This window comes from Lissotriton helveticus, chromosome 8 (genome assembly GCF_964261635.1).
Source record: "Lissotriton helveticus chromosome 8, aLisHel1.1, whole genome shotgun sequence".
Taxonomy (NCBI): Eukaryota; Metazoa; Chordata; class Amphibia; order Caudata; family Salamandridae; genus Lissotriton; species Lissotriton helveticus.
The window spans coordinates 159,484,952-159,510,329 of NC_136069.1; the positions used below are offsets into that span (position 1 = coordinate 159,484,952).

The 25,378-nt window shown below is 46.7% G+C and overlaps 1 protein-coding gene across 1 annotated transcript in view; it reads left to right on the forward strand.

The window, feature by feature from the left end:
• Positions 1-25,378, forward strand: part of C2CD2 (C2 calcium dependent domain containing 2) — a 434,056-nt gene that overhangs the window by 346,684 nt on the left and 61,994 nt on the right. Inside the window, exon 12 of the mRNA XM_078656804.1 lies at positions 19,157-19,284. Within this exon, the coding sequence (XP_078512930.1) occupies positions 19,157-19,284 (128 nt within the window). The remainder of the gene's footprint in view (positions 1-19,156; positions 19,285-25,378) is intronic.

Consider the following 25,378-nt stretch of genomic DNA (forward strand, 5'->3'; position numbering starts at 1 on the left):
TGTCCTATTACATCGCCTGGCCAAGGCAGGAATTGTGGGTACGGCGCGAGCATGGATTGAATCTTTTCTTTCCAACCGTTCCTTTCAGGTGTGGGACTGCAACTCACGGTCAGAACCACTTCTCCTTAAGAACGGAGTTCCCCAGGGGTCGTCACTCAGCCCCACCCTGTTTAATGTTTATATGGCCCCCCTGGAAGACGTAGTGGCCCCCTATGGTATAAAAATAATAAACTACGCAGACGACACTCAACTAGTCGTCTCCCTGTCCCACCTGGATAACCATCCTGACAGCCTGCTTAACTGTCTCCAGGACATCCATTCCTGGATGTGTGACTCGGCCTTGAAGCTGAATGGTGCAAAGACCGAGATCATGCTCCTGGGCAACAAATGGACATCCATCCCACCAACTGTTTGGCCTGACACCTTTGGTGAAATCCCCTCCCCAAAAAAGGAGATCAAAACATTAGGAGTATGGCTGGAACCCAACTTAACCATGAAGACGCAGGCGGCCAAGACTGCAGGTACCTGCTTTGGTCTCCTGCGATCCGTGCGCAAGATCCTATCCCTTCTCCCCCCGCTATCCAGGAAACTACTGGTCCAGGGACTTGTCTTAGCCCGGCTCGACTACAGTAACGCCATCTACCTTGGGGCTCCGGAATACACCCTGGCCAAACTCCAACGTATCCAGAATGCGGCGGCCAGGCTTATTATGAACCTCCCCCCCAGAGTTTCAGCCAAGCCTGCCCTCAAAGCCCTACACTGGCTCCCTGTCCGCCATAGAGTGGAGTTCAAAGCCCTGTGCACCACCCACAAGCTTATCAATGGAGTTGGCCCTGCCGCTCTGAGACACATGGTCACCCCTTATAAAGCCCCCAGATCCCTCCGCTCTGACGCCGAACATCTGGCCACTGTACCAAAATTCAGGAAGGCTCGCACCGGCGGTCGTCGCTTTGCGGTCAAAGCCTCCATAGGTTGGAACTCACTCCCTCGCAGTCTACGTCTGGAACCCTCGCACACTCTGTTCCGTAAGAAACTCAAAACTCTTCTGTTTCCCAAATAATTCCCTCCCTCTGCCCCTCTCCTGGTCTTTTCAGATTTACAGCGCGGGGATGCCTACGGGTCACCAGGCGCTTTAGAAATCGCAAAATAAATAAATAAATAAATAAATGTGCTGATAACAATATATATCCTTTGTTGGAAGTCCTTTGTGTTGCATTCTTGCTACCACAACATGGTTGCATGGTGGTCACCATTAAGGGATACTTAGTGGCCTTTTCTCCATTTCTCTTGCTTCCAGACAAGCCTTTGCTGTTTAAATTTCCCTTTGTCTGTAGGAATTTATTTCCTACTACCCTATTTGTTATTCCGTAATTGGAGCTGAACATGGTTCGACGTTTTTGTTGGTGTCTTCTTTTGTATCCCTTCACAGCTGGAAGTTGTTATTGTTGATATTGGAAATTATTTTTCTTGGGTAGCAGTTACCTCGGCCAGACATGTCCATGAGTTACAACACTTGGCATCTAAATCCCCCTCCAACCCTTCACCCCTGCCCAATCTACATGCTTTTACTTAAACAAGTTGGCCCACCAACCAGAGCAGCTTCCCTGGCAACGCCTTTCTATTTAGGGCAGTCCATTACGTTTACTTCTTTTTATTCCCTGCAACATCTCACTAAGGAGAAGGAGCTTCACAGTCTGGTCATCTACTGCATATACCACAACAAAGAGATTAGATCTGACAGACATCTCTTCATAGGTTACACGGGTATAGGAAGGTCAAGCGGTCCAAAAGACAACTTTGTCTCAGTGGATTATCTGCTAAGCACTTGCTCTGAAAGAACGGACAGCTGGAATCTGGGTCTTTTCCACCAGGACAAAACCTTCAACTTCAGCCTTGGCAAGGGGTATCACAGTGACTGAGATTTGTTGGACAGCGACTTGGGCTTTCCATAACACATTACTAAGCATTATTGCTTCGACACACAGGTGAAGAGGAGTGGCTGCTTTGCTTGTTCAGTAATACACAATTTCCTTCTCTGATTATTCCGTCTGACCCGCCACCTGGTAGGGTACTGCTTAGAAATCCATTTGAAAGGTGAGAAATCTGAAGGTTGAAGAAAGTTACTTCCCATTGGTGGAAACTTGATTTATATGCAGATTCCTTACCGGTACCACCCGCCTTCCTGTTTGAAGAATGGCCATAGACCAGAATTTGTTATTTAAAAAGGTTCCAAGTTGAAATTTCGCACTGCACCTTCGCCATTTGATGTCCTTCTCATCCTTTTGTCGCCTAATGAGCATGGGAAGAAATGGATGGGAAATAGACGTCCGTAAACCGGAATGGGAGCTTTAGACCTCCAATGATGTCATGATGCTGTTGCTTCTGGTGCCGACGCAGTGCCAGCACCCTCCTAGCAGGGTGGAAGCGTTTCAAACTTTCTATGTTCAGTCAGGCCCCTGGGATATTTGAAAGGCGATCTATTTCCAGGTAGATACAGTATCCACTGGATAGATCATTTGGAAGGCAATTAACTTTTTTATATGGATAAATAACAGGCACAGTAGGAAAGAAACATTTTGTCTGCCACTGGGTATCGCCACTAAACCATTTGAGGGATGCAAGATAGACCTTTGCATTTATACTCAGAAATTGTGTTTTGTACATTAAAGTGAAAAGGAAAGTTGATGTTGCCAAATAGGAATTTGTGTCCTGGGTTGGTTGACTCCAAGCTGGTTTTGACATGGTAAAGAGACAAGATAAAGATTTACATGTGTCTTCATTGGAGAATGGTTCTTCTTGTGCTGATAAATGTACAGAACCATGGGCAACTCGCATCTATTAATTTACAACATGTTATATTTAAAACCCACAAAAAAGGGTCAACCTGCATATGAAACCAATTACGAAAGTTTGTATTCAAATATATTAATGAAATCCGTACAATGTAAAGAAAGCTGCATGTTGAATCACACACATACAATCATGTCCACAGGCGCACTCGATTCAAACACATGCTAAAAGCAAGGTACACAGACAAAAACAAAATGGAAACATGTATCAAAAGAAACCATTAAAATTGCACTTATGTCACATGATACAATAATATTATGTTCGAGGCATATGAGCTGCAGATTGTACACTATGCATAGATCGCCATCTGGTGTTGGGCTCGGATGTTTGCATGTTGTTTTTGTCTTCGAAGAAGTCTTGTAGTCACGAGGTTGGGGACTCCTCCTTCAGTTGACAGTGCGCATGGGCATCGACTCCATTGTTAGATTGTTTTTGACTTGCTGCGCTCCGGGTCGGTGTCGTTATCAAACCCCCTTTCGACATGCAATCACAGTTAACAGACAGTATTGTCTTGATCGTGTACCTTTCAACGTGCATCCTCGACGACGATCACTTTCGAAAAACTTCGACACCTGTAAACTTCGACGTGGGCCGCTGGGCCTACCCGCGCCGGTATCAACGGACATCGATGGAATGGACTGCTTTTAAGAAATGTCCCCAGTGTGGTGCTAAATTCCCACACTCTGACCTCCATCCCATTTGTAATCTGTGCCTCTCTCCAGAACATCGAGAGGACGACTGTGAGGCTTGTCTATCCTTCAAGTCCAAGAAGACCCTCCGGGATCGTCTAGCTTGGCGCCACGAGATGTCCCAAGGCACAGGTTCCATTCCCGACTTCTTCCATTCAGGTCCCGATAGCTTTCCGGAACCAGAACAGGAGAAACAGGTCCCAGACTCCGAAGTAGAGGACTCTGATGCTGAAGATGACGTCACCCCGGCTCAGAGGGACGTGAGTACCTAGACCCCTGTCCCACCCTAGCCCATAACAAAGGCTCCGGTCCTTCGGCAACCAAGACCAGTTTCCAAAGACCATTCTTCCACGCCGAAGAAAACTTCCAATTCCAAAGAACTTTTTCTCCCGGATCCAAAGCAAACCACCCAAAGACTGGTCATATACTTACTTCACCACCTACAAAGAGAAAACCAGAATATTTACCACATGCACCGGTTCCTATAAAGAAAATACACATGGCCACTAATACTTCACCACCACCTTCACCCCCCCACCCCCCCACCAATTAACCCTAACCTACTAATTTTTCCAGCACATTCTCCACAACCAGAGGATAGTGACGATTCACATGGGGATGGGCAAGTAGATGATAGTATAATACCATTACATACTGACGATCCAAATGAGTTGCGTGCGTAATCAAGAGAGAGAGGTAGGACCAGAAAGCTAGTCCTTGTCCCCGGGTATTATATGGATTAATCAAAAAGAGACTAGCTCATGTTTGTTTTAATTTATAAAAGTACAATGGAGAAGACTCTGGTATGTTTTGTCACGGAGTGGGAACACCTGGCAGGTGTGTTCATAAAGCCCTCACCCACCAACCTAGTTGGTGGCATGCTTCATCATCGGGCCCACCCAGTAGCACCTAGCGTGCCCCGGGTGTGCTTCGACGCCTGACTACAGCGGAGCTAGTATATTGCTGAGTGTGCAGTGAAGAAAGTGATGAAGGTGATGTTAAAACGGCCGAACGGTGGTCCCAGTACCCGAAGGTGAAATTAGACTTTAATACCTGGGCCTCCGTCAGCGGTTAAAAATAAGGCAGTGGGATGTAAGAGGCGAGTTACGACCTCTCACATCCAGTGGGTCAACATGTTTCAGCCAGTGCCTTATGACTAAGCTGGCTTTCGTCAGGACCTAAATAAAATAGTGAGTGTAAGGAACTAGTGGGAGTGTGGATTAGACTATGTGTCTACACGCCCTAAAGTGTATCTATGTGTGAGAGGGGGATTCCCTTCTCAAGACCACCTGTACACGTAACATTTAAGACAAAAGACAAAACATACATGGGAAAAATAGAGTCATTTGGATGTACAGACATACGTACGTCAGTTTGCCGTCACTATAGCGGGTTCAAGTGGGCTATAGGCGACTAGGGTGTGATGGTATGGGTGATACCAACACAGTGAGAATCGCACTTGTAACTCGAGGGTGAGGTGATTAAGAGACGGAGAAAAACATTGTGCATGAGTGTAGAGCGGCGCATGATGGCACTCTTACGCTAGTTTTTGCTCAGTCTGACCTCAAGGTTGGGAGGTGGCAAGGGCTTGGCCCTAGGGGGACAAACATATGCCATACTGATTAGGGAGACCTGTAAGGGAGAAAGAGAGAGCACTTACCGGGAGTCGTGGTGGTTGTTTCTCATACTCACAGCATTTCTGGGCAGAGCCTGCTCTGGACCTGTAGTGCCTCCTTCGCATACCGGTGAGGAATGGTCGTTTCCCCAGGGTTTATATAGTCCGGTTAATTGGGTAACACAGTGCACCTGTGGGATTTTAGGAGGCAATGGAAAAGAGACTCGGATGTCCGAGTTATGGTGCCTGGCGAGCGCTTGGGCGCTTTAGAAATGCGTGCGCGTTAGTGTGGAGTCGCGTTAGAGAGCCTGCATAATAGGGGGCGTTTCCCCGGTGGGGAGCCGCCTAGGGAGCTAGCGCGCGGTGTTCGCGCCTGCGTGTAGCATCCAGGAGCGGTGGGGGCCTCGGGAGCTAGCATGTAGTGTTCGCGCATGCGTGTAAAGACCGGGGGCGGTCTGCGCATGTGCGGGGTTTAGTGTCTGTGACCGTGCATATGCGGTGCACCGTTTTGTGGGCACATTCCATTGATCATGCCGAGAAAACAAGCGAAAAGCTTATTTGAGTTACAAATAATGCTATGGGGCTGAGATTACTGTACAGTATGGGACAATCTATATATTTATAAGGAACCAAACGGCAGTGTGTACTCATGATCTTGAGACAGGGAGTCAAGGTACATTGAATACAAGGGGACATCAGGGGCAATTCATGATGGGTGCTCCTAATCTTAGAACTTTCAGTCAAAACACAGTTAAATCATATGGGACATCAGGGGCAGTTACTGATGGGTCAGCGAATTCCAAGGGATGGCATCGTTCAATCCCTGGGAGGCTGTGGAAAGGCGGTAGATCCACCGTTGTTCTGCATACAGCAGTTTTTTATCATTGTCCATTGTGCCTTCAGGGACCTGTTCTATCACTGTCCAAGTTAGGTCATTGGGTGTGTGACCTTCAGTGATAAAGTGGTTGGTCATTTTACTTATGTTCTTTTTGCATCTGATGGTGCTTCGATGTTCAGTTATACGTGTCTTTATTTTTCGTGTGGTCATTCCGATGTACCGGAGCCCACATCTGCACGTGATCAAATACACCAGGTTGCGTGAGTTGCAATTTGTGTGGCTGCGTTGGGTCCACACCTTGTTTGGTTCCAGGTCCAGAGTTTTGGTATGGGTGGTGAGGTGACACACACTGCAGTCATTGCAAGGGTAATGTCCGCTGACTTTGGGAAGGCCCCATATATTGAGAAGAGTGTTGGTTACTGGTTGTGGTGGGGGTCTTGGGCGGGTGCTGACCAGACGGTCCTTGAGATTGCTGCTTCGCTTATATGCGAATCTGGGGGTGTCCCATTTCCTTTGTCCTGAATTGATTATTCTCCAATGTTTTTTTATTATTCTCGACACTTCATTTGATGCTGTGTTATAGGTTGTTACGCAGGTGATGGGTTGAGTGTCTTGGTCCTTGGTGACAGTTTCAAGGAGAGCTTCACGGTTCTGGTTTCGCGCCCTCTTCTGGGTTTTGTTAACGATGGACTTGGGGTAACACTATTTTATTTAGGTCCTGACGAAAGCCAGCTTAGTCATAAGGCACTGGCTGAAACATGTTGACCCACTGGATGTGAGAGGTCGTAACTCGCCTCTTACATCCCACTGCCTTATTTTTAACCGCTGACGGAGGCCCAGGTATTAAAGTCTAATTTCACCTTCGGGTACTGGGACCACCGTTCGGCCGTTTTAACATCACCTTCATCACTTTCTTCACTGCACACTCAGCAATATACCAGCTCCGCTGTAGTCAGGCGTCGAAGCACACCCGGGGCACGCCAGGTGCTACTGGGTGGGCCCGATGATGAAGCATGCCACCAACTAGGTTGGTGGGTGAGGGCTTTATGAACACACCTGCCAGGTGTTCCCACTCCGTGACGAAACATACCAGAGTCTTCTCCATTGTACTTTTATAAATTAAAACAAATATGAGCTAGTCTCTTTTTGATTAATCGATCCAAATGAGTTACCACAGAATCCAGACCCATGGCATGACTATAGTACCAATCGGGATTTACATAATGATCCGGATTTCTACCCCTTAAAACCATCTCCACCAGAAGACAATGTGGGTTTTGCCCAATTAATAAATAAGGCCGTAACATACCATGGAGTCAAACTACACTCAGACCCTGTGGAAGAGGATTTCCTTCTAGAAACCTTTGACCAGCCACAAATATCATCCGATGTCCTACCAATGCTAAAAGGTCTTCTTAGACACGCTCTTGAGGTGTTCAAAGACCAAGTTAGAGCTATGGTCCTTAACCACAAAGTAGATAAAAAATACAAAGCAGCTCCCGCTGACCCCTTATACATTAAGGGTCAACTTCCTTTAGACTCCCTAGTCGTAGTCCAGGCACACAAAAGGGCAAATTCTCAGGGGTCAGGTGACACTCCACCCCCTGACAAAGAAACTAAGTTGTTAGATGCATCGGGTACACGAATGGCGTCTCAAACTGCTAACTATTGGAAAATAGCCAACACTCTAGTCCTTTTGGCAAGGTATGACAGGGCTCACTATGATGAACTGGAAAAGCTCATTCAACACTTACCTCAACAATATAAGGATAACGCCAATGGCCTTATACAGGAAGGCAAACTAATCACTAATCCATCCATCAAATGAGCACTCGACGCAGCAGACATTGCGTCCCATGCAGTAAATACTAGTGTTTTGCTACGCAGACATGCCTGACTCAGGATATCTGGCTTTAAACAAGAAGTACAAAACAGTATCCTTAATCAGCCCTCTGACCAGGAGCACCTCCTTGCCCCTGCAATGGACACATCTTTAGAAAATATAAAAAAGGACAGACTCCCAAGTCCATGGGAGCCCTGCAGTCACCCTCTACTAGAGGCTCCTTTCGTCGCTCATTTTACAGAGCAGGCTCCAAAACAAATACATCAGAGCACCAGTCCTCATCCTACAAAAGTCCCACCAGGGCTCTTTCTCCAGAGGTTATTCTAGAGGAGGCTATAGGAGTAACAACAACAGCTCCCCTAACACCAAACCGTGACTTCCCTGCGCTTCCCCCTGATCATCCCACTCCTGTCGGGGTACGCCTCTCACAGTTCCTGCCTGTGTGGGATTCCACCACAACAGACAAGTGGGTAAGGCAAATTATCGGGTATGGTTATTGCCTGGAACTCACTTCTACCCCTCCCAACATTTCTCCCAAACCGCGTCCAATGTCATCAGAACACCTGACGCTTCTCAAACAAGAGGTTCTTGCACTATTACAAAAACATGCGATAGAGCAAGTTCCCTTGCCTCATCAAGGTACGGGGATCTATTCCCTTTACTTTCGAATTCCCTAAAAGGACGGCTCTCTCGGGCCAATACTGGACCTCAGACCACTCAACCTCTACATCCAATCGGACCACTTTCACATGGTCACTTTACAGCAAGTACTTCCACTACTTCAGCAAGGCTACTTTCTCTCCACCCAATATTTAAATGACGCCTACTTCCACATTCCCAATTATCCCGCTCACAGAAAATATCTCCTGTGTGTGGTAGATGGTCAACACTACCAATTCAAGGTTCTACCATTCGGGGTCACCACGGCACCCTGAGTTTTCACCAAGTGCCTCCCAGTGGAGGCAGCCCATTTTGAGAAGACAAAACATTCATGTCTTCCCCTACCTGGACGACTGGCTTATAAAAGCAAAGTCGCACAGCACCTGTGTTCAACAGACCCTCAACACAATACAACTGCTTCACAGTCTGGGATTTAGCATAAATCTGCGCAAATCCCACCTCAAGCCGTCCACAGTACAACAATACCTAGGAACTACAATAAACACTTTCACAGCCCTAGCATATCCCAACCCAGTCAGGATAAGTGCTATACAAGCGCTAGTCCTAAAATTGAGTAAATGGTTCTGAGGGGAGCAGTTGTAGGGTCCCCAGCATTAAGTCCTTCATCAATAAGCCAAAGGGCAAAGAAGAAAGCTTTGCAAACACGCATTCTTGCAGGAAAGAGGGACAATAATTCTGTAAAAAAGGGTGGTATAGCAGATAAATCGATGGAGCAGCTACCCCCAGTTTCTCAGCGCCGTGATAACAGGATGCGGACGCTGGTGATGACGGAGTCGGTGCGAGCGCTGTGTTTGGGAATGCTGTTAACTGCATGCATCACTAGGCATCGAAGGGCATCGGAGCTGCGGTGCAGGCACGAGTGGTGCCCCTTGCCTCAGTGCAGGTTGCAGCATCACAGCAGCGGCATTGACTGCGTAGGAGATTGCTTTTCTTACTTCTTAGGTTTCTTCCAGCTTCCATTAGCAGGAACAATCTCCAGAGGCCCAAAACTGGAACGAGCACCTCCTGGCAGGTCAGAACTCTCTGCAGTAGAGTTCAGGGGAGCAGAGGATGAAGTCTTTGTGTCCCTGAGACTTCAGAACAGGATGCCAGCACACACAAGCCATTGGAAATTCTTCTTCAAGCAGGTTTCTCAGCAAATTCCAGTCTTTGGTTTTTTTCTTGGCAGAAGCAGCAACTGTAGGTAAACCCCCCAAAGTACACAGAAAAGGGACAGTACTCTTCCTCACAGCTCTCCAGCTCTTCTCCTTGGCAAAGGTTCCTCATGAGTCCAGAAGTGATCTAAAGTTCTGAGGTGTAAGGTCCACTACTTCTACCCCATTTTGTCTTTGTTCAAGGGTCTCCGAGCCCAGAGATATCATTGTGCAAGGGAAACAGGCCCTATTCAGGTGCAAGGAAAACTCCTCCTGCTACTCTAAGTGCAGCCAAGGTCTATTCAGCTCTGCTCCACTGAGTCATCCAGGAAGGACCAGGCGCACCTCCACCCCCCAGTGGCTGTCTACAATGAATGCACATCCCCAGCCCCTGTCACTCCAAAACCAGACCGTTTACTAAAAAATGTGTTATTAAATTCTGAGTTCAGAGAGCCTAAACCTGATTCCTCTATCTTGTCCCAATGGGAAGTTACACTTATAAGATGTTTAAAAGTTTCTCCCATGCTATCCTATGGGACAGATAGCCCTTCAATTGTGAAAAACAAATTTGGCAGTATTTCACTATCAAGACATGTCACACACACCAGTACATGTCCTACCTCTCACATACACCATACCCTGCCCATGGGAGTACCTGAGAGGTGCCTTACATGTAAGAAAAGGGAATGTTAGGGCCTGGCAAGTGGGTGTACTTTAATCAACAACAAAGGGGGGAACCATATTGGACTATTGTTAACGGGGTCCAGTGTACAAGTCCAACCAACTAGTAACACAAAGAGGGTACAAAGTTCTCCAGTATGAAACAAAGGAATAGAATAGAGTGAGTGTGCAAAGTAAGGGGTGGAAGAGGAAGAAAAAAGGGGGGGAAACCCTTTTTGGAACTAGAACCCTCACATACCCAGCAAGCTAGGTGTCATGCTTCATCATATGGGTTCTGCTCCTCGTCAGACTGGCGCTGCAATGTCTGACGGGCACCAGTAAAGGGGCTCTTTATCGGAGATCTTTTGTTCCAGCCATATGGTGCATGCGTGTGAGAGGGCAAGGGAAGTGTAGTCGTGATGTGAAGGTAAGTTGAAAAAGGTAAGTCAATCCACAATATGCTTTATTGAGGTGGTAGACTCCCTTGATTAAAAGGGGTGGGAGGGGAGATATAAACTAGAAGGTTCTCAGTGAACTATCTACAACCCTCTGGTCAGGTCGACATGTTTCTTGCCATCATGGCAATTCTTCAGGACCTCGGTGTAACGTACTACACAATGTGAAAAAAGTGGGTGTACTTGCCAGGTCGACATGGCAGTGTAAAACTGTGCGCAGACACTGCAAGGGCAGGTCTGAGATACCTTTTCAGGGCTACTCATGTGGGTGGCACAACCAGTACTGCAGGCCCACTGGTATCATTTGATTTACAGGCTCTGGCACACTGTGCACTTTACTAGAGGCTTACCAGTAAAATATGCCAATCGTGGATAGCCAATCAAAACAGTAAGTTATACAGGGAGCGCTTTCACTTTGACACTGGCCAGCAATGGCAAAGGGTCCAAAGCATCTAAGCCAACAAAAGCAAAATCCAGTACAGCATCAAAAATACAGGAAGTAGAGGCAAAAAGTCAGGGGAAACCGCGCCAAAGATGACAAGTCTAACACGTGTCCCCTTCAGCTGAAAAGTGGGGAGAAATACCCACCCTCCTGGGAGTTCTCATCACAATGGTTATCCGAGTGGCTTGCGGGCCGACATATCCAGGAAATAGGCTATACAGCTTTGCTTCTTCTCCAGGGCACCCTGCACAATCTACTTCTGCCGACTGTTAAGATCCCACCCATGGTTCCCCCCTTGCTTAAAATAGCATTATTGTATTGGAGGAAGACTCTACAATATACTAGAAGGGTATCTTCATACTCTCCCAACATCCCCTTATTTGGGACTCCTACCGCAAATGGCATAATCTCCAAAAGGATGATATCCTTATGGACTCAGGAGGGGGTGTCAACGCTTGAAGCACTGTTGAAAGAGGGCACACTAGCAGATCATGACAACTTTCTCCGTGCTCATGGGGTCCCCCCAAAGCTATTTCTCCTCCCACCACTGTCACCCATTACATCAAACTTCATTGGGTCCCCGATGGGATTGAACCTCCCACACATGAGTTAGTCCATGCCATACACCCAATGGGAGAGGGGCGTCATCTTATTCGTTGGCTGCATAGGGGTATTCGGGCGCACTCCGTTACACTGTTAACTCCACTCTGTGCTAAGTGGTCATTAGAGACGGAGAAGGAATTTACTGATAAAGAGTGGGCCTCGAGTTTAGAAATTCCTGAGAGTTTCCAGCAACGCCAAATTCAAATATATACAGTACATGATCTTGAATAGAGCATATCTCGCACCGCATCGCCTCAACAGCATATACCCCAATGCACAGCTTTCCTGTCCCCGGTATCAAGAGGCAGATGCAGACCTACTCCATATGCTATGGGGATGCCCGCATCTGCAAGTGTTCTGGCAAAAAGTCGTTTATGCGGTGCAGAGGGTCACCGGTATGGATGTGGGGTCTTTGCCGGACAGTTGCCTATTGGGCCTGTATAAATGCCCTAAGAAACATAAAGGTCCAATGTAGATTTGCGGATTTAGCTGTGCTCATAGCCAAATGTACCCTTACAATGAGGTGGAAATCCACTTCCCCTCCTAAAGCACTTACTTGGCAGACAGAGATGATCAAATGGGGTACTACGGAGAGTGCAATTATTAGGCAGGAAGAACTCCGGGGTCTGCGTAGAATGCCTATCTCACTGGAATGGGATCAAATGTTAGAAGCCTTTAAAGCCATGGAGTCGTTCACTCCCCTGACATTTATTTATTTATTTATTTATTTATTTATTCAATTTATATAGCGCATTATCACCGATTGGTCTCTAAGCGCTTGTACTTGGAAAGACTAAACATTACAGAAAGCAGGCAACCAAATTATATCATACCCACGCATCTCGGAAGAGTACCGTTTTTAACATTCGCCTAAAAGGCAGTAGATTCGGTTCCTTCCGTAGGCAGAGTGGTAGTTTGTTCCAAGCTGCCGGTAGGGTAGTCAAGCCAGGCCTATGCCACCTACTTCTCCTACATTCTCATTGGCTCACCTTACCGTATCTGTATAACCATGTACTATCACACCTTTCTTATCGCCCACGGTGGGTAGGCTTGTGTGGGTGTGGGGATGTGTTTGTGTATGTATGTATAGGCGTTCTTATAAAGCGCTATCACTGTCACCCACCGGGCATCCTGGCGCTACGACTGTTTCTGACACAGAGCGAGATATTACCAGCTTCTACTCTTACTACATTGTCCTAGGAAACAGGTGAGTTTTTAACTCCTTTTTAAAGATGGAAAAGGCTTCCAGGCTCCTAAGGCTCAATGGTAAGGAGTTCCATAGTCGCGCCGCAGCCGTCCTGAAGGAACGACCTCCCATCCTGGTCCTCCGAAACCTAGGTACCACCACCAGAAAGGCCGAGGCCGACCGAAGAGATCTTACGGGGGTATACCAAGAGAATAGATCTTGTAAAGGGGCCGGGCCTTGAAGATGCAGAGCCTTAAAAACAATACAGAGAGCCTTGAAGTTCACTCGCTGGAAAATTGGGAGCCAGTGAAGGTCCCTGAGTGCCTTAGTAGAGGAGTCCGAGCGGCGCCGTGAGAGCGCTAACTTAGCGGCACAGTTCTGAATCCGCTGAAGTTTCCCGAGCACGGTAGTTGGAGCCCCCAGAAGCAGTGCGTTGCAATAGTCCAAACGACTGAGGATAATGCTCCGCACTACTTCTGGTCTAACCGGTGCTGGAAGTAAAGGTAAGATCTTTCTCAGGGATCCAAGTAGACCCATGCACGTAGCCACAGTCTTGTTTACTGCGGTGCCCAGTTGTAAATCGGAGCTGAATATCACCCCCAGATTCCGAACTGAATCAGTCGGCAGATTTGCGCCCCGGAAGTCAGGCGGCCAGAAACCATGGGGAAGGGGTCTGGGAGCCCGATCCAAGGAGCAGTGTAGGACCTCTGTTTTCGAGCAGTTAAATTGAAGAGAATTATTTCCTAACCAGACTGCCGTGGCCCTCATGCAATTATGGAACAGCTCCTGTGACACCCCCCCCTTACCCTCGAGCGAGAAGATAAGCTGGGTGTCGTCAGCATAATTAGTGACCGTGATGCCAAAGGACTTGATCAGTGTGATTAACGGCCAGAGGTACAGGTTGAAAAGAATGGGGCTGATGGCCGAGCCCTGGGGAACTCCCTGGCCTACCCTCTTGATGTTAGATTGGTAGGGTGGTAGTGCAACTACCTGGTGTCTTTGCTCAAGATAAGATACCAACCATTCAAGGGCCGAGCCAGACACCCCCGCCTCTGACAGTCTCCTGATCAAAGTCACATGGTTGACCGTGTCGAACGCGGCCGACATGTCAAGCAGTACTAGAAAGGTTGCCTGGCCCATGTCGGCCCGCGTCCGAAGATCGTCTAGAACGGACACCAAAGCTGACTCTGTCCCTTGTGCCGGTCGAAACCCAAACTGAGCCACATCCAAGCGGTCGTTCTGCTCGAGAAAGTTGGATAGGTGTTTTGTGGCCAGTTTCTCTAGGATCTTGATCGGAAGTGGCAGGAGGGAGATGGGCCTAAAATTAGCTGGACATGTGGGATCCAGGTTCTCCTTTTTTAGCAGTGGGGAAACCACCGCCAATTTCCAACAGTCTGGTACCCGTGCCGTGGTGAGCGACTGACAGCATGTAAGAAACAGTGGTGGAAACAGCTCATCACGACAGTGTTTCCAGAATCTGGGTGGTAAAGGGTCCAAAGGAGAACCAGAGGACACCCCGTCAGCCAATGAACAAAAGTCCTCAAACGATGGAAGCGGGAACGTGTTTAGCTCTGCCGATGTAGTGCGCTCCTTCTCATTCTCGGGCAAGATGGAATCATGTGAAGTACTCCCAGTTGAAGAAGGGAGGTTGTTTAAAATGCTGGTGATCTTCTCCTCAAAGGCTAGTGCTAGTTGATCGCAAAGATCTTGTGAGGCCGGAATGGTGTTTTTAGTACATCCGGGGTGAGCCAGGTCCTTTACGATCTTAAATAAGGCCTGGGATTTATTGCCCGCTGCCAGCAGGGAGCTTTCTAGAAAGCTGGCTTTGGCCTGCTTGATCTTGGTCTTATAACGTGCCAAAACTTGCCTAAAGAGGACCCTGTGCGATTCCAGGTACTGTTTCCTCCAGGTACGCTCAGCCCGTTTGCATTGTAGCTTGAGCTGCCTGAGATCTTCCGAGTACCATGGCATAACAAGATTGGGTCTATCTTTAATTTTCCTTTTCGGGGCCACGGCGTCCAGTGATGTGGAGATTTTCTGGCAGAGAGTCTCATAACTCTCGTCCACACTCGCTCCCAACACAAAGCCATCAGGCAACAAAGAGGGCGGGACGGCTTGTCTAAGGAGCCTAGACCACAGTCTCCCCGTTCTCGTGCCCGTAGCACTCACTCTTTCCAGCGGGATGCTAGTGCACACATGGGAGAACTGAACAAGAGCATGGTCCGTCCAGCACTGCGGTAGAACATCCCGGATGGAGGTCGTCCCGGGCTCCGCAAAAAGAAGGTCAAGTATATGGCCCTTTGCATGGGTTTTAGATAGTACTAATTGATGTAACTCGATGTTAATACAGGCTTCTACGAGATCTTCGTGGGCCGATTTAGTTGAGCCCTCTGAGTACAGATTGAAGTCCCCCAACACCATCATTTTTGTGTGGGAATGGGCGAGATCGTATATCAAATCAATGAGCTCAGGAGTGGGCCAGCCGGAGGTCTATAACATAACAGGCCTGTGAGTATCACCCCACCTGAATCCTTAATGGAGAAGGCCAGTGTTTCACACCCAGCAATGGCTTTCACGTTGTGCTGAACAAGATGTAAAGTCTGTCTAAATATAATGCCAAATCCGCCTCCTCTACCTCCCTCTCTAGGAGTATGCACTATTTTAAAGCCCGGGGGGCACACAAACCCCAATTCCACAGAGCTGGAGGATGATGTCCAAGTCTCTGTCATGAACAATATGTCCATATTCTGGGACTCTATAAGTAGGGCGATTTCGTCGCAATGTTTAACGAGCGAGCGCACGTTCAGCAAGCTGCAGGAAACGGCTGCGGGATGCTTGGTAGAGGCGTTGTCCTTCAGAGTGCTGGCATAGCCCGAGTTAAGACTCAGAAGCTCCTCGCGGGTGTACAAATGAGAGGGGGCACCAGTGTGTCCAGAGGCGGCCCGTCCGGCCCCCGGCGCGTCCCGTGCGCGAACGGGCGCAAACGGGCTTACCTCTGGCGCACCTCCGGCGCTCCACCTGCGCTCCACCTGCGCTCCCGCTGCGCAACCACGCTGCGCGCCTGTATGGAGGCCATATTAAATAGCCGTAGGCTCTGCAGTCCTGTAGTGCGAGCACTAGACCCCCCAGCCAAAGTGTATAGATATGTATCAAAATAAATGTACATATGACTGTGTATGCTTGGTATTAATTTGTTGCTTGTGGGACCACAATCTCATAAAACGTTACTGTGTAAACTAATGGATCAGAGAACCGGAGGGAGGGGGTGTTCTTATTTTTGTTGTAGAATTGTAGTTAGAAGACTAACAGAAAATCACAAGTTTGTTTTATTTTTATACTATTCGATTGTTTGCCTAGGCAATTGATCTGAATTCTTTATTTCCTTTTTTGGTACTCGCTCTGCTTATTTTATAGGCAAATCAATATTTGCGATTTCTGTATGCATATATATGGCCACCGGTTAGTTGGTGGAAACTTATTTTGACAAGAATGTCATTCTTTTCCTTAGTCTTACTGATGATTCACTCAGTGTAATATGTATAATACCAATTAAAAAATCAATAGTTATGTTTAAAAAAAATTATCTATAGAAATACCCCTAGAAAATGGAAACCGTACATTTGATACCATTGTCTTGAAACTGGGCTCCCCGGTTTTCCTCGATTTCTGATCCCTAACGTGTTTTCTGTCATAATGCATGCCGATTTGTGTTGTTGCATTGATGCAGCTTTGCTATGAAAACTGCATTGAGGACAGCACTTCCAGCTAATTTCACAGCACCAATAAACAGCCCCACCAAGTACCACACATCTGGTTTAGACTAACAAATTTTAATGCAGGTGACCGCAACACCGCATTGAAATGCATTAGGCACTCTTAATTGGAACTCCTCCAACTTTATGAAATCATGAGGCACAGAGTTTATTTGAACAAAATAAAGGCAGAACGCTCGGCCATCCGAGCCTGAGGCTCATTTGTTCTGCTATGGTCACAATTAACTAGTTGACATCCTAGATGAAAATAAAGTAACCCTGGTGTGGCCAAGATGCGGATGTCATGTTAATAAAAAATAAAGAAAATTGGAGCTGAGCTCATGCCAGTCCTCCCTGTGCCACATAAATCCACTTACTAGTGGTGTCGTCAATAAACTGAAAGCAGGTTCAACCCAGCATCCCATGAATTTCGGTGCCTTCTGATGTGTTTCCGGGGTGGGGCACGAATGCAAGCCTGGCCGGGCGGCTGTACCGTCACCTTGGGTCACCAGTGTTACACTGCAAGCACCCTTTGCTGGCAAGGCGCAAACTGCGTGCCGTCTAAGGTGAACAAATGTTTGGATTTGTAGAATATATGCAGTCGATTCTTATGAGGTTATCCCTCCGAATGTGCTGCGCTGTGACAACAGGGGAGGAGAAGCAAGTTTGTAATTGAAAGCCCACTTGTTAACCCCTTCGACGCTCATGACGAGCTCAGCTCGTCATGAGGTACACCTCTCGTACGCTCATGACGAGCTGAGCCCTTTTTAAAGCTTTTCAAGCTTTGCTCTTTTCTTTTAGTTTGGTGGCTGTGGAAGAACAGCCACCAAAATCGGGAACATTCCTGAAATAACTGAAAAGGCTCAAGTCTGAGCAGCTATATATACATATTGCAATGTTCTGTTTTTTCCCAGCTGAGTCTTGTTATCATTCTTTTGCTGAAAGGGGTTAGTTTGGGTTGAAATGCAATCTTATTTGTAAAGCCAACCCCAACCACTGTGGTACGTTTTAAATCCTGAGTTTGTCCTCCTCTAGACCAGACAGTGTTAACATATACTGCCTATTAGTACGGGTGACTTGTGATACTCATTCCCACGCCTCGCAATACTCATTGTGCTATATAACATTTCCTAGAATTAATTACCCACAAAAGACTCACTGTCTTTCTATAATGTGTGTGATGTACAGTGCTCTGACACTCCGTGAAAATTGGAGGTCCAGGTAGGAGCCAAAAATCATTGTTGCACTAATACCAGCTCTGAAATAGTGAGTCAGTGATGTCTGTCATTCTGATGTTTGACGTTGATAGTTTTATCTAGTTAGGAAGGTGTTGTACTTGGTCTTGACTGTAGGTACATATGTACTTTAATAATACATTGCATATTTTATAACTGAAGTGAAACTCTCTGGGTTAGGGGCATTCCATTTCTGGCTCCTTAGCAGCAGTTTCAAGGTCTTAGTGTCTTGTTGCTCAAATCAATGTAAAAATTTTTTTTTTAAATATTTTTCTTTTTTTCTGCACATATACACATAAACAAAACACATATACATGAAACGTATAGCTTTCACAGGTTATCTTTTTGTTACAAGGCGCCCAGCCTCTGTTAGGTGGCTGCTTGAGGGTCAGTACATATTTATACATTACGTTACATTTATTTCCTTGTTTCTATCTGTTGTAACATATAACACTAAACAAATAGTGTGATGGTCTTCATAGGATTAGATGATGCGTAGGTGCTCTGTGTCTTTCTCTGTCTTTCCACCTTTTTTTTTTAAATTTTCACCTCTAGTTCATGGGGGTTCGTATTGGTCTAGGGCTCTGTCCAGATTTGTCCACATCTCTCTGATGGGGTTCCTCCAAGGCGTGTTTCTTAGCGCTTGCATGTCAGCCCCTCTTAAGTATGTCACCCATTTCATCCAGCCTTTGAATGTGACTTTGGCTGTATCTTTCCAGTTTGAGAGTACCAGTTTCGTAGCTGCTGTTAGTAGGAAGTCAATGAGGTATTTGTCATGTTTTGATTTTACATTAGCTGTTATAATTGCCGTGGTGCTTGTGGCGAACTCCTCTTTGAGTGTGCATCCTAGTGTCTTATTAATGAAGGCTACTACATTTTTCCAATTTTTTTTAACTTTAGTGCAGTGGAAGATAAGGTGTGCCTGGTCTCCTTTTCCTATGCCACAGTTCCAACAGCGGTCTGATATTTAACTATTTCCATGGAAATTATTGCTCGATTTTGCCCGTGAGAGTGTCACTCAGTCGTTGAATGTCACTCATAAGTACACTGAAACTATGAAAATGTCACATAAGCAATCTGAAATCTTGGCAGCTATTATGTTTTCTAGTAAGGAAGTACAGATCATTTTGCAGTGCCTTAACTGAACTAAGAGATTGTGTGTTTTCATTCTTAGAGCTTTTGATGTTAAATGGCACAGACCCCGTTGCAGAAGTCGCTATTAGACAGTTGCGTGAATCTGCCAAGCAGTCGCTCAAGTCTCCAAGAAAGAAGAGCACCATCATCATATCAGGGATTTCAAAGGTATTTTTGCAGATGTGCATACTTTGAGTGTGAATATCGTACACATTTTCTCGCTTTTTAAGGAACAAATGTTCATTGTAGAGTTAGTTATGTCTTTTAGCAATATATTTCAATGTATCTTTACACATCTAACCTCAAATCAATGAGGAAAATGAGACGTTCATTGCATGATGCAAATTGGGTTCTAAAGGGATTTTAGTGAGCTGCTGTAGTGAAAAATCAGAGACTCGGATAATGACAAACCTTGACTTGTATGCAGAGTGAAAATCATCCTCCAGATGTTTAGCTGAAAGAGGAGTTTTAGGTCAAGTGCTGGCTCTCAAAAACCAAGCACCTCTTGTATCCAGCAAGGTCTTCCACCTAAAGGTTTTCTTATGAAGCTCTCTCACTGGCCGGCTGCACCATTGGCTAGGCACAGGTTTATCAACACTTTTTCCCAGTTTCAGGTGTCTTATTTCATCCAGATCTGTGTGCTAATGTCATTGAAAAGAGCAGAAGGCCTTTCAGGAACACTTTCCTCTTCTTCCTAATCTTTTAGTTTGTTAGGTCAAGTTCATCTCTCCACCTAGGTATGAGTTCTCCAGTTTCTCCAATCAGAAAAAGTTCTGTTCTCTTCTCAAGTGTTTTTGGTGAGCAAGTTTCAGAAGGCCGGGGTGACTGATGGGGACTGTTGCAACACTGAGTAAAGAGTACCTATTTCTGAAAAATCCTGCTTGTTGAGTTTGAGCCTGACAAGTGATGGAGTCTCATTCCTATTAAATGTATGAGTCCGTTGAGAGGATAAAGCTGTCATGCTTGCAAGAAGTGCAAGTGGGATGTCTGCCTCTGCCTACAGCTAACCAACTATATTAGTCTGTATGGGATATTATAATAATTATTATTATAAAGGCTTTTGTAGCGCGCTCTATTACTAAAAAATAGTATCCTGGCGCGGAAAAGTGAAGGCAGAGCAAAGGAGTTCCTGGAATGAATAACAGAGAAAGGAAAGAGACCTACAGAGTATTGTTAAAAAGATGGGGCTTCAGTGCTTTCTTAAAAACAATGATGGTAGGCGCTGTTTTAATGTGAAGGGGGAGATCATTCCAGGCTTTCGCGGCTCTGACTGCGATGGATTGGCCGCCTAGTCTGCAATACTTAAATTTAGGCACGGACATTTGGCACAAATTGGCCGACCGGAGGGAGCGGTTAGGGACATAGAGGGAAAACCTTTTCCTCGGGTAAACTGGGCCAATTTGATGAACCGCACGATAAGAAAGGACAAGAATTTTAAACCTAATCCTATGGGCAACTGGGAGCCAATGGAGGTCACGAAGTAGAAGGCGAACACTGGAGCATCTAGGTATGTTGAACAGGAGTCTCACAGCGGCATTTTGTATGACCTAAAGACGGTGGATCAGATAGGCCGGTAGTCCACAGAACAGGCCGTTCGCGTAATCCAACCTGGAGAGTATCAGAGCGCGAATAACAGTCTCTTTGGCCTCTCTCGGGAGGAGGGGAAAAAACCTATGTAGAGTTTTCAAAGTGGAGAAACAGACCCCGTAAGTTTTTTAAAATGATCCTCGAATTTGAGGTCATTTCCGAACCAGACTCCTACATTTTTTGCAGGGCCGCCAATGGATTTAGGGCAGGGCAGGTCAGCAGGCCAGAGGAGGTCACTAAAATTGTCAGGAAAGGAGCCATGCAGCAAAATCTCAGACTTACTTTCGTTACACTTTAGCTGGGCGAGTGCTAACCATTGGAAAACAGAAGATAGGCAAAGTTGGGCCGCCGACGTGTCTAAATTATTCTTAGGCCAAGTGAACAAAAGTTGGGTATCGTCGGCGTAGGCCATAATTTTTGCCCCTAACTGTTCTGAAAGGTAAATTAAAGGGGTAAGATAAATGTTAAAAAGCAGGGGGCTCAGAGTGGAACCCTGTGGGACTCCCGTAGTAAGTTTCTTAGGGGAAGAACCAAAGGGAGGCATCCAGACTTGTTGCGACCTGTTATCTAGAAATGATGTCAACCAGTCAAATGCAGGACCAGTGATGCCAATAGCGGCTAGTCTAGAAAGCAGAAGGGAGTGGGGTACCGTATCGAAGGCAGCAGAGAGGTCTAATAAAATCAGAGCCGCTCTGCCACCTCCGTCCAAACATTCCCGGATAGCCTCGGATATTTCAACTAAGGCAGTCTCGGTGCTATAGGCCGCTCTGAAACCAGATTGAGCTGGATGAAGTGCCTGAGTGGTTTCAACAAACTTATCCAGTTGATTGAAAGCAATCTTTTCGCAGATTTTGGCAAGAGCTGGCAGCAATGATATCGGCCGGAAATTGGAGGGGACGGCAGGGTCCAGTCCGGTTTTTTTCAGGAGTGGAAGCAATTTTGCTTGCTTCCAACAGGCCGGGACGGTTGCAGTGTGAAAAGAAAGGTTAATAATCTGAGTAACCTCGTTTCCAACTATTTCCGCTAGTCCCACAAGGACTCTAGCAGGACAGGGGTCAGAGGGGGATCCTGATTTTAAGGCCGCAAGGACAGCGACGATGTCCAGTTTCGATGACAGAGCAAAGTTAGCAAACTGCTCTGTGGGTTCTGGCATCATAGGGGGGGGAGCCGCCAGGAGAGAGGGGAAGCCATTACAAACAATTAGCAAGTCATCTTGAATTTTGACAATTTTTTCAACAAAAAACACAGAGAGCTCTTCACACCGTTTCTCCGATGAGGGCAGCAGGGGTTGAGCCGCACAGGGTGAAACTAAGCTTTTTACAATGGTAAAAATGTCCTTACTGTTATTAGCTTTATTATTCGCCCTGCATAATAGCAGCTTTTGGCAGATCTGATGGCCGCATAATACTTTTTTTGCGCCACCCGCAGATCCTTCTTTGCCTCAGGCAGATATGCTTGTCTCCAGATCCGTTCAAGTTTCTTACAACCCGATTTGAGATCGCGGAGAGAATGAGAAAACCAGGGGTGGTACGTAGTCTACAAACCCGGTCTTTATTAATAGAGGCAGCGGTCTCATGTTCCACCCATGAGTAAAACGAACTGACTGCCGCCTCAATTTCTAAAGGAAGTAGTGGGCGGGAGGCGGCTAGACAATCTGACAGGATGTCTAGATTAATCTTCTGTGCGTGAGCAACTTGAGGACTGTTCTCAGCAGAAATAGTCAGAGACCAAGCAAACCTAATCAGCTTATGATCTGACCAGGTCACTATCTCAGGGCAGGCCATAGATTAATCTTCTGTGCGTGAGCAACTTGAGGACTGTTCACAGCAGAAATAGTCAGAGACCAAGCAAACCTAATCAGCTTATGATCTGACCAGGTCACTATCTCAGGGCAGGCCATGTCAATGTCGAAGTTGGAGCATACCAGAGCATGGACATGTCCACCCGAGTGAGTGGGAGCCATAACCCATTGTTTTAGCTGGGCCATGGAGAGAGCCTCGTTTAAGCGGGCAGCCTCCGGAGAGTCCAAACTATCAACATGGATGTTAAAATCCCCCAAGAGGAGATATCTAGAGTATCTTAGAGCCCGTGGGATTATAACCTCTTCCAGTGCCCCCACAAAGTTTCCAGCGTAACCCGGAGGCCGGTAAACCAGTGTAAAATGAGAATTAAATGCTAAAGAAAAATGGAGCACCTCGGCGTCAGCCAGCTGATCTTGAGGGTCATGGGAAAAGGCCCATTGTTCCCTATAGACAGCAGCAATACCGCCTCCTCTACCCAGTGGACGATCATTCCTAGAAATTTTGTAACCCCATGGAATAGCAAGTTCAACCGATGGGGCGCAAGTCTCATTAAGCCAGGTTTCAGTAATTAAAAGTAGGTCCAGCTGATTCTCACTCAACAGTTCAAAAATATCTGCTGCATGCTTGACCAGTGACCTTGCATTAATCAAACCTGCTCTAATGAGTGAGGAATCAGCAAGACTTCGAGCAGGATGATTTAGAATGGGTTGGAAGCGAAAATTACACGCATGACAAACCCGAGATGCACTGTCTGCCACCTCCCATATAGCATTGCACATACAGGTCCTGACTTTCAGTGCCATGAGGTAATCACGGGAGTATCGGGCGGTGGTCCTATAGGGCATCCGTGAGGCACCGGCAGGGGGGCTGGCACTGGGCACGTCCGGGACACGGACGGGCACAGACGGGCCCTCCTTTGGCTCTCCTTCGGCGCGCCCGCTGCGCGTCTTAAAGTGCATGACTATTTGTAGACCAAGCCCCTCCCCTGGACCGCTAACTCGGGTCCCGCAGGGTCCGGGCCTCACTCAAGATGGCGCCCGACCTAGCCCTCCACAACAATCGGCACCTGGAAGCCGCGGTGGAACGGGGCACAGGGGGACCAGATCTCGAAGCACAATAGTTTGTAAAAGTATTTAAAAGACACAGAATTATTACACCACAATTATTAAAATCAATTGCATGTAGTAAAAAATGACTCGGTAATGCAGTGGGATGCAGGAAAGAGCAGATGAGAACCCTCGCAATCTGCTCGCCTTCACAAGCGGAATATCGAGGTGCTGCCACCACCCCAAACAAACGCTCAGACCCACAAGCACCAGATCTATTTGTAGACCAAACCCCTCCCTCCGCTGGACCGCTAACTCGGGTCCCGCAGGGTCCGGGCCTCACTCAAGATGGCGCCCGACCTAGCCCTCCAAAACAATCGGCACCTGGAAGCCGCGGTGGAACGGGGCACAGGGGGACCAGATCTCGAAGCGCAATAGTTTGTAAAAGTATTTAAAAGACACAGAATTATTACACCACAATTATTAAAATCAATTGCATGTAGTAAAAAATGACTCGGTAATGCAGTGGGATGCAGGAAAGAGCAGAGGAGAACCTTCGCAATCTGCTCGCCTTCACAAGCGGAATATCGAGGTGCTGCCACCACCCCAGTCTGACTCAATAAGTGGATCCACCTCCTCTCATGGGGTGTGAAAATGGTATTTTAATGATTACTCTCTCTCGAAATTCTTTGATCCCTCCATTCACCTTCCTCCGCAAGACTCCTATCCAGACATGCAAAGGCTGGTGGAACTAGGCAGTGACTTTACTAACATATTTTCCATGGCAGCACCATATCCAGCCACTTCACCATCGGCATACATGCAACTCTTAGAGACAGAGATGGTGGTGGTTGAGAAGGTTCAGGATTTTCATCTACTACCACCAATGACCCCAAATCATCTTCAGCTCCTGGATCCCCTTTATGGTTTATATAAGCTTTGCTCTAAAACTACTCCAGCCACCCCCCATCAAGGTCTCTTGTTCCTTAAAAGGTCACCACACAGTGTCCGTAGGAAGTTTAGAGGTAGCTCTTTATTAGACATATTGAATTTACATTCCTTTTGCCTGTCTTAAGTTTTAGGTACCACATATGAGAATTCGTACAGCGAAGGGTCCTAGTGCAGAGGCCTGTCCATCAGTGCACTTTGGGAAGTATTAAGTTCATCACTTTGCCTTAACATGTTAAAGGGAAAGGTATCTTCCTGGCCGGACAACTCTTCCTTGCTGTTCAGTGATTATGGAGGTGTTGATGAACACCGAAAACTAAAAGAGGACATAGCCTAACGGCTAGGGCGGTCGACCTCCAATCTGGGGAATCTGGTTCGAGTCTCGTCAACGACGCTAAACATCCTGTGATTCTGGGCAAATCACTTAACCAACCTGTGCCTAACCCAAAAACAAAATGAATGTGTCCTGGTGTAACACAACTGGTGCTCATGTAAAGCGCTCTGATACCTTCGGGTCAAGTTTGCGCTATATAATTCTCCGGTAAAAAAAGATATGAGGGTCATTGTATAACAATGATGGTTTCCGCCTAAGTCTAGCGAAGGTGCCACTCTCCACTTGTTCCCCATGATCTATAAATATTCACAACTTAGTAGAAGTGACCATGGCCCTTCAGTGGACTGGAGTTACAGTACATTGTCCTTGTACATTGCAATTATCAAAGCACTTATCTCCAAGTCTAGATTGATAACAATAGACAAACAAATTTATTAGAGATGCGTTTCTTTGTATGACTTGTAATAAGTCGAATAAAGATATTCTGACTGACAAACAAATTTACAACTGAAAAAGAACGCTCACATTTTTGGTTTTCTGGTCTG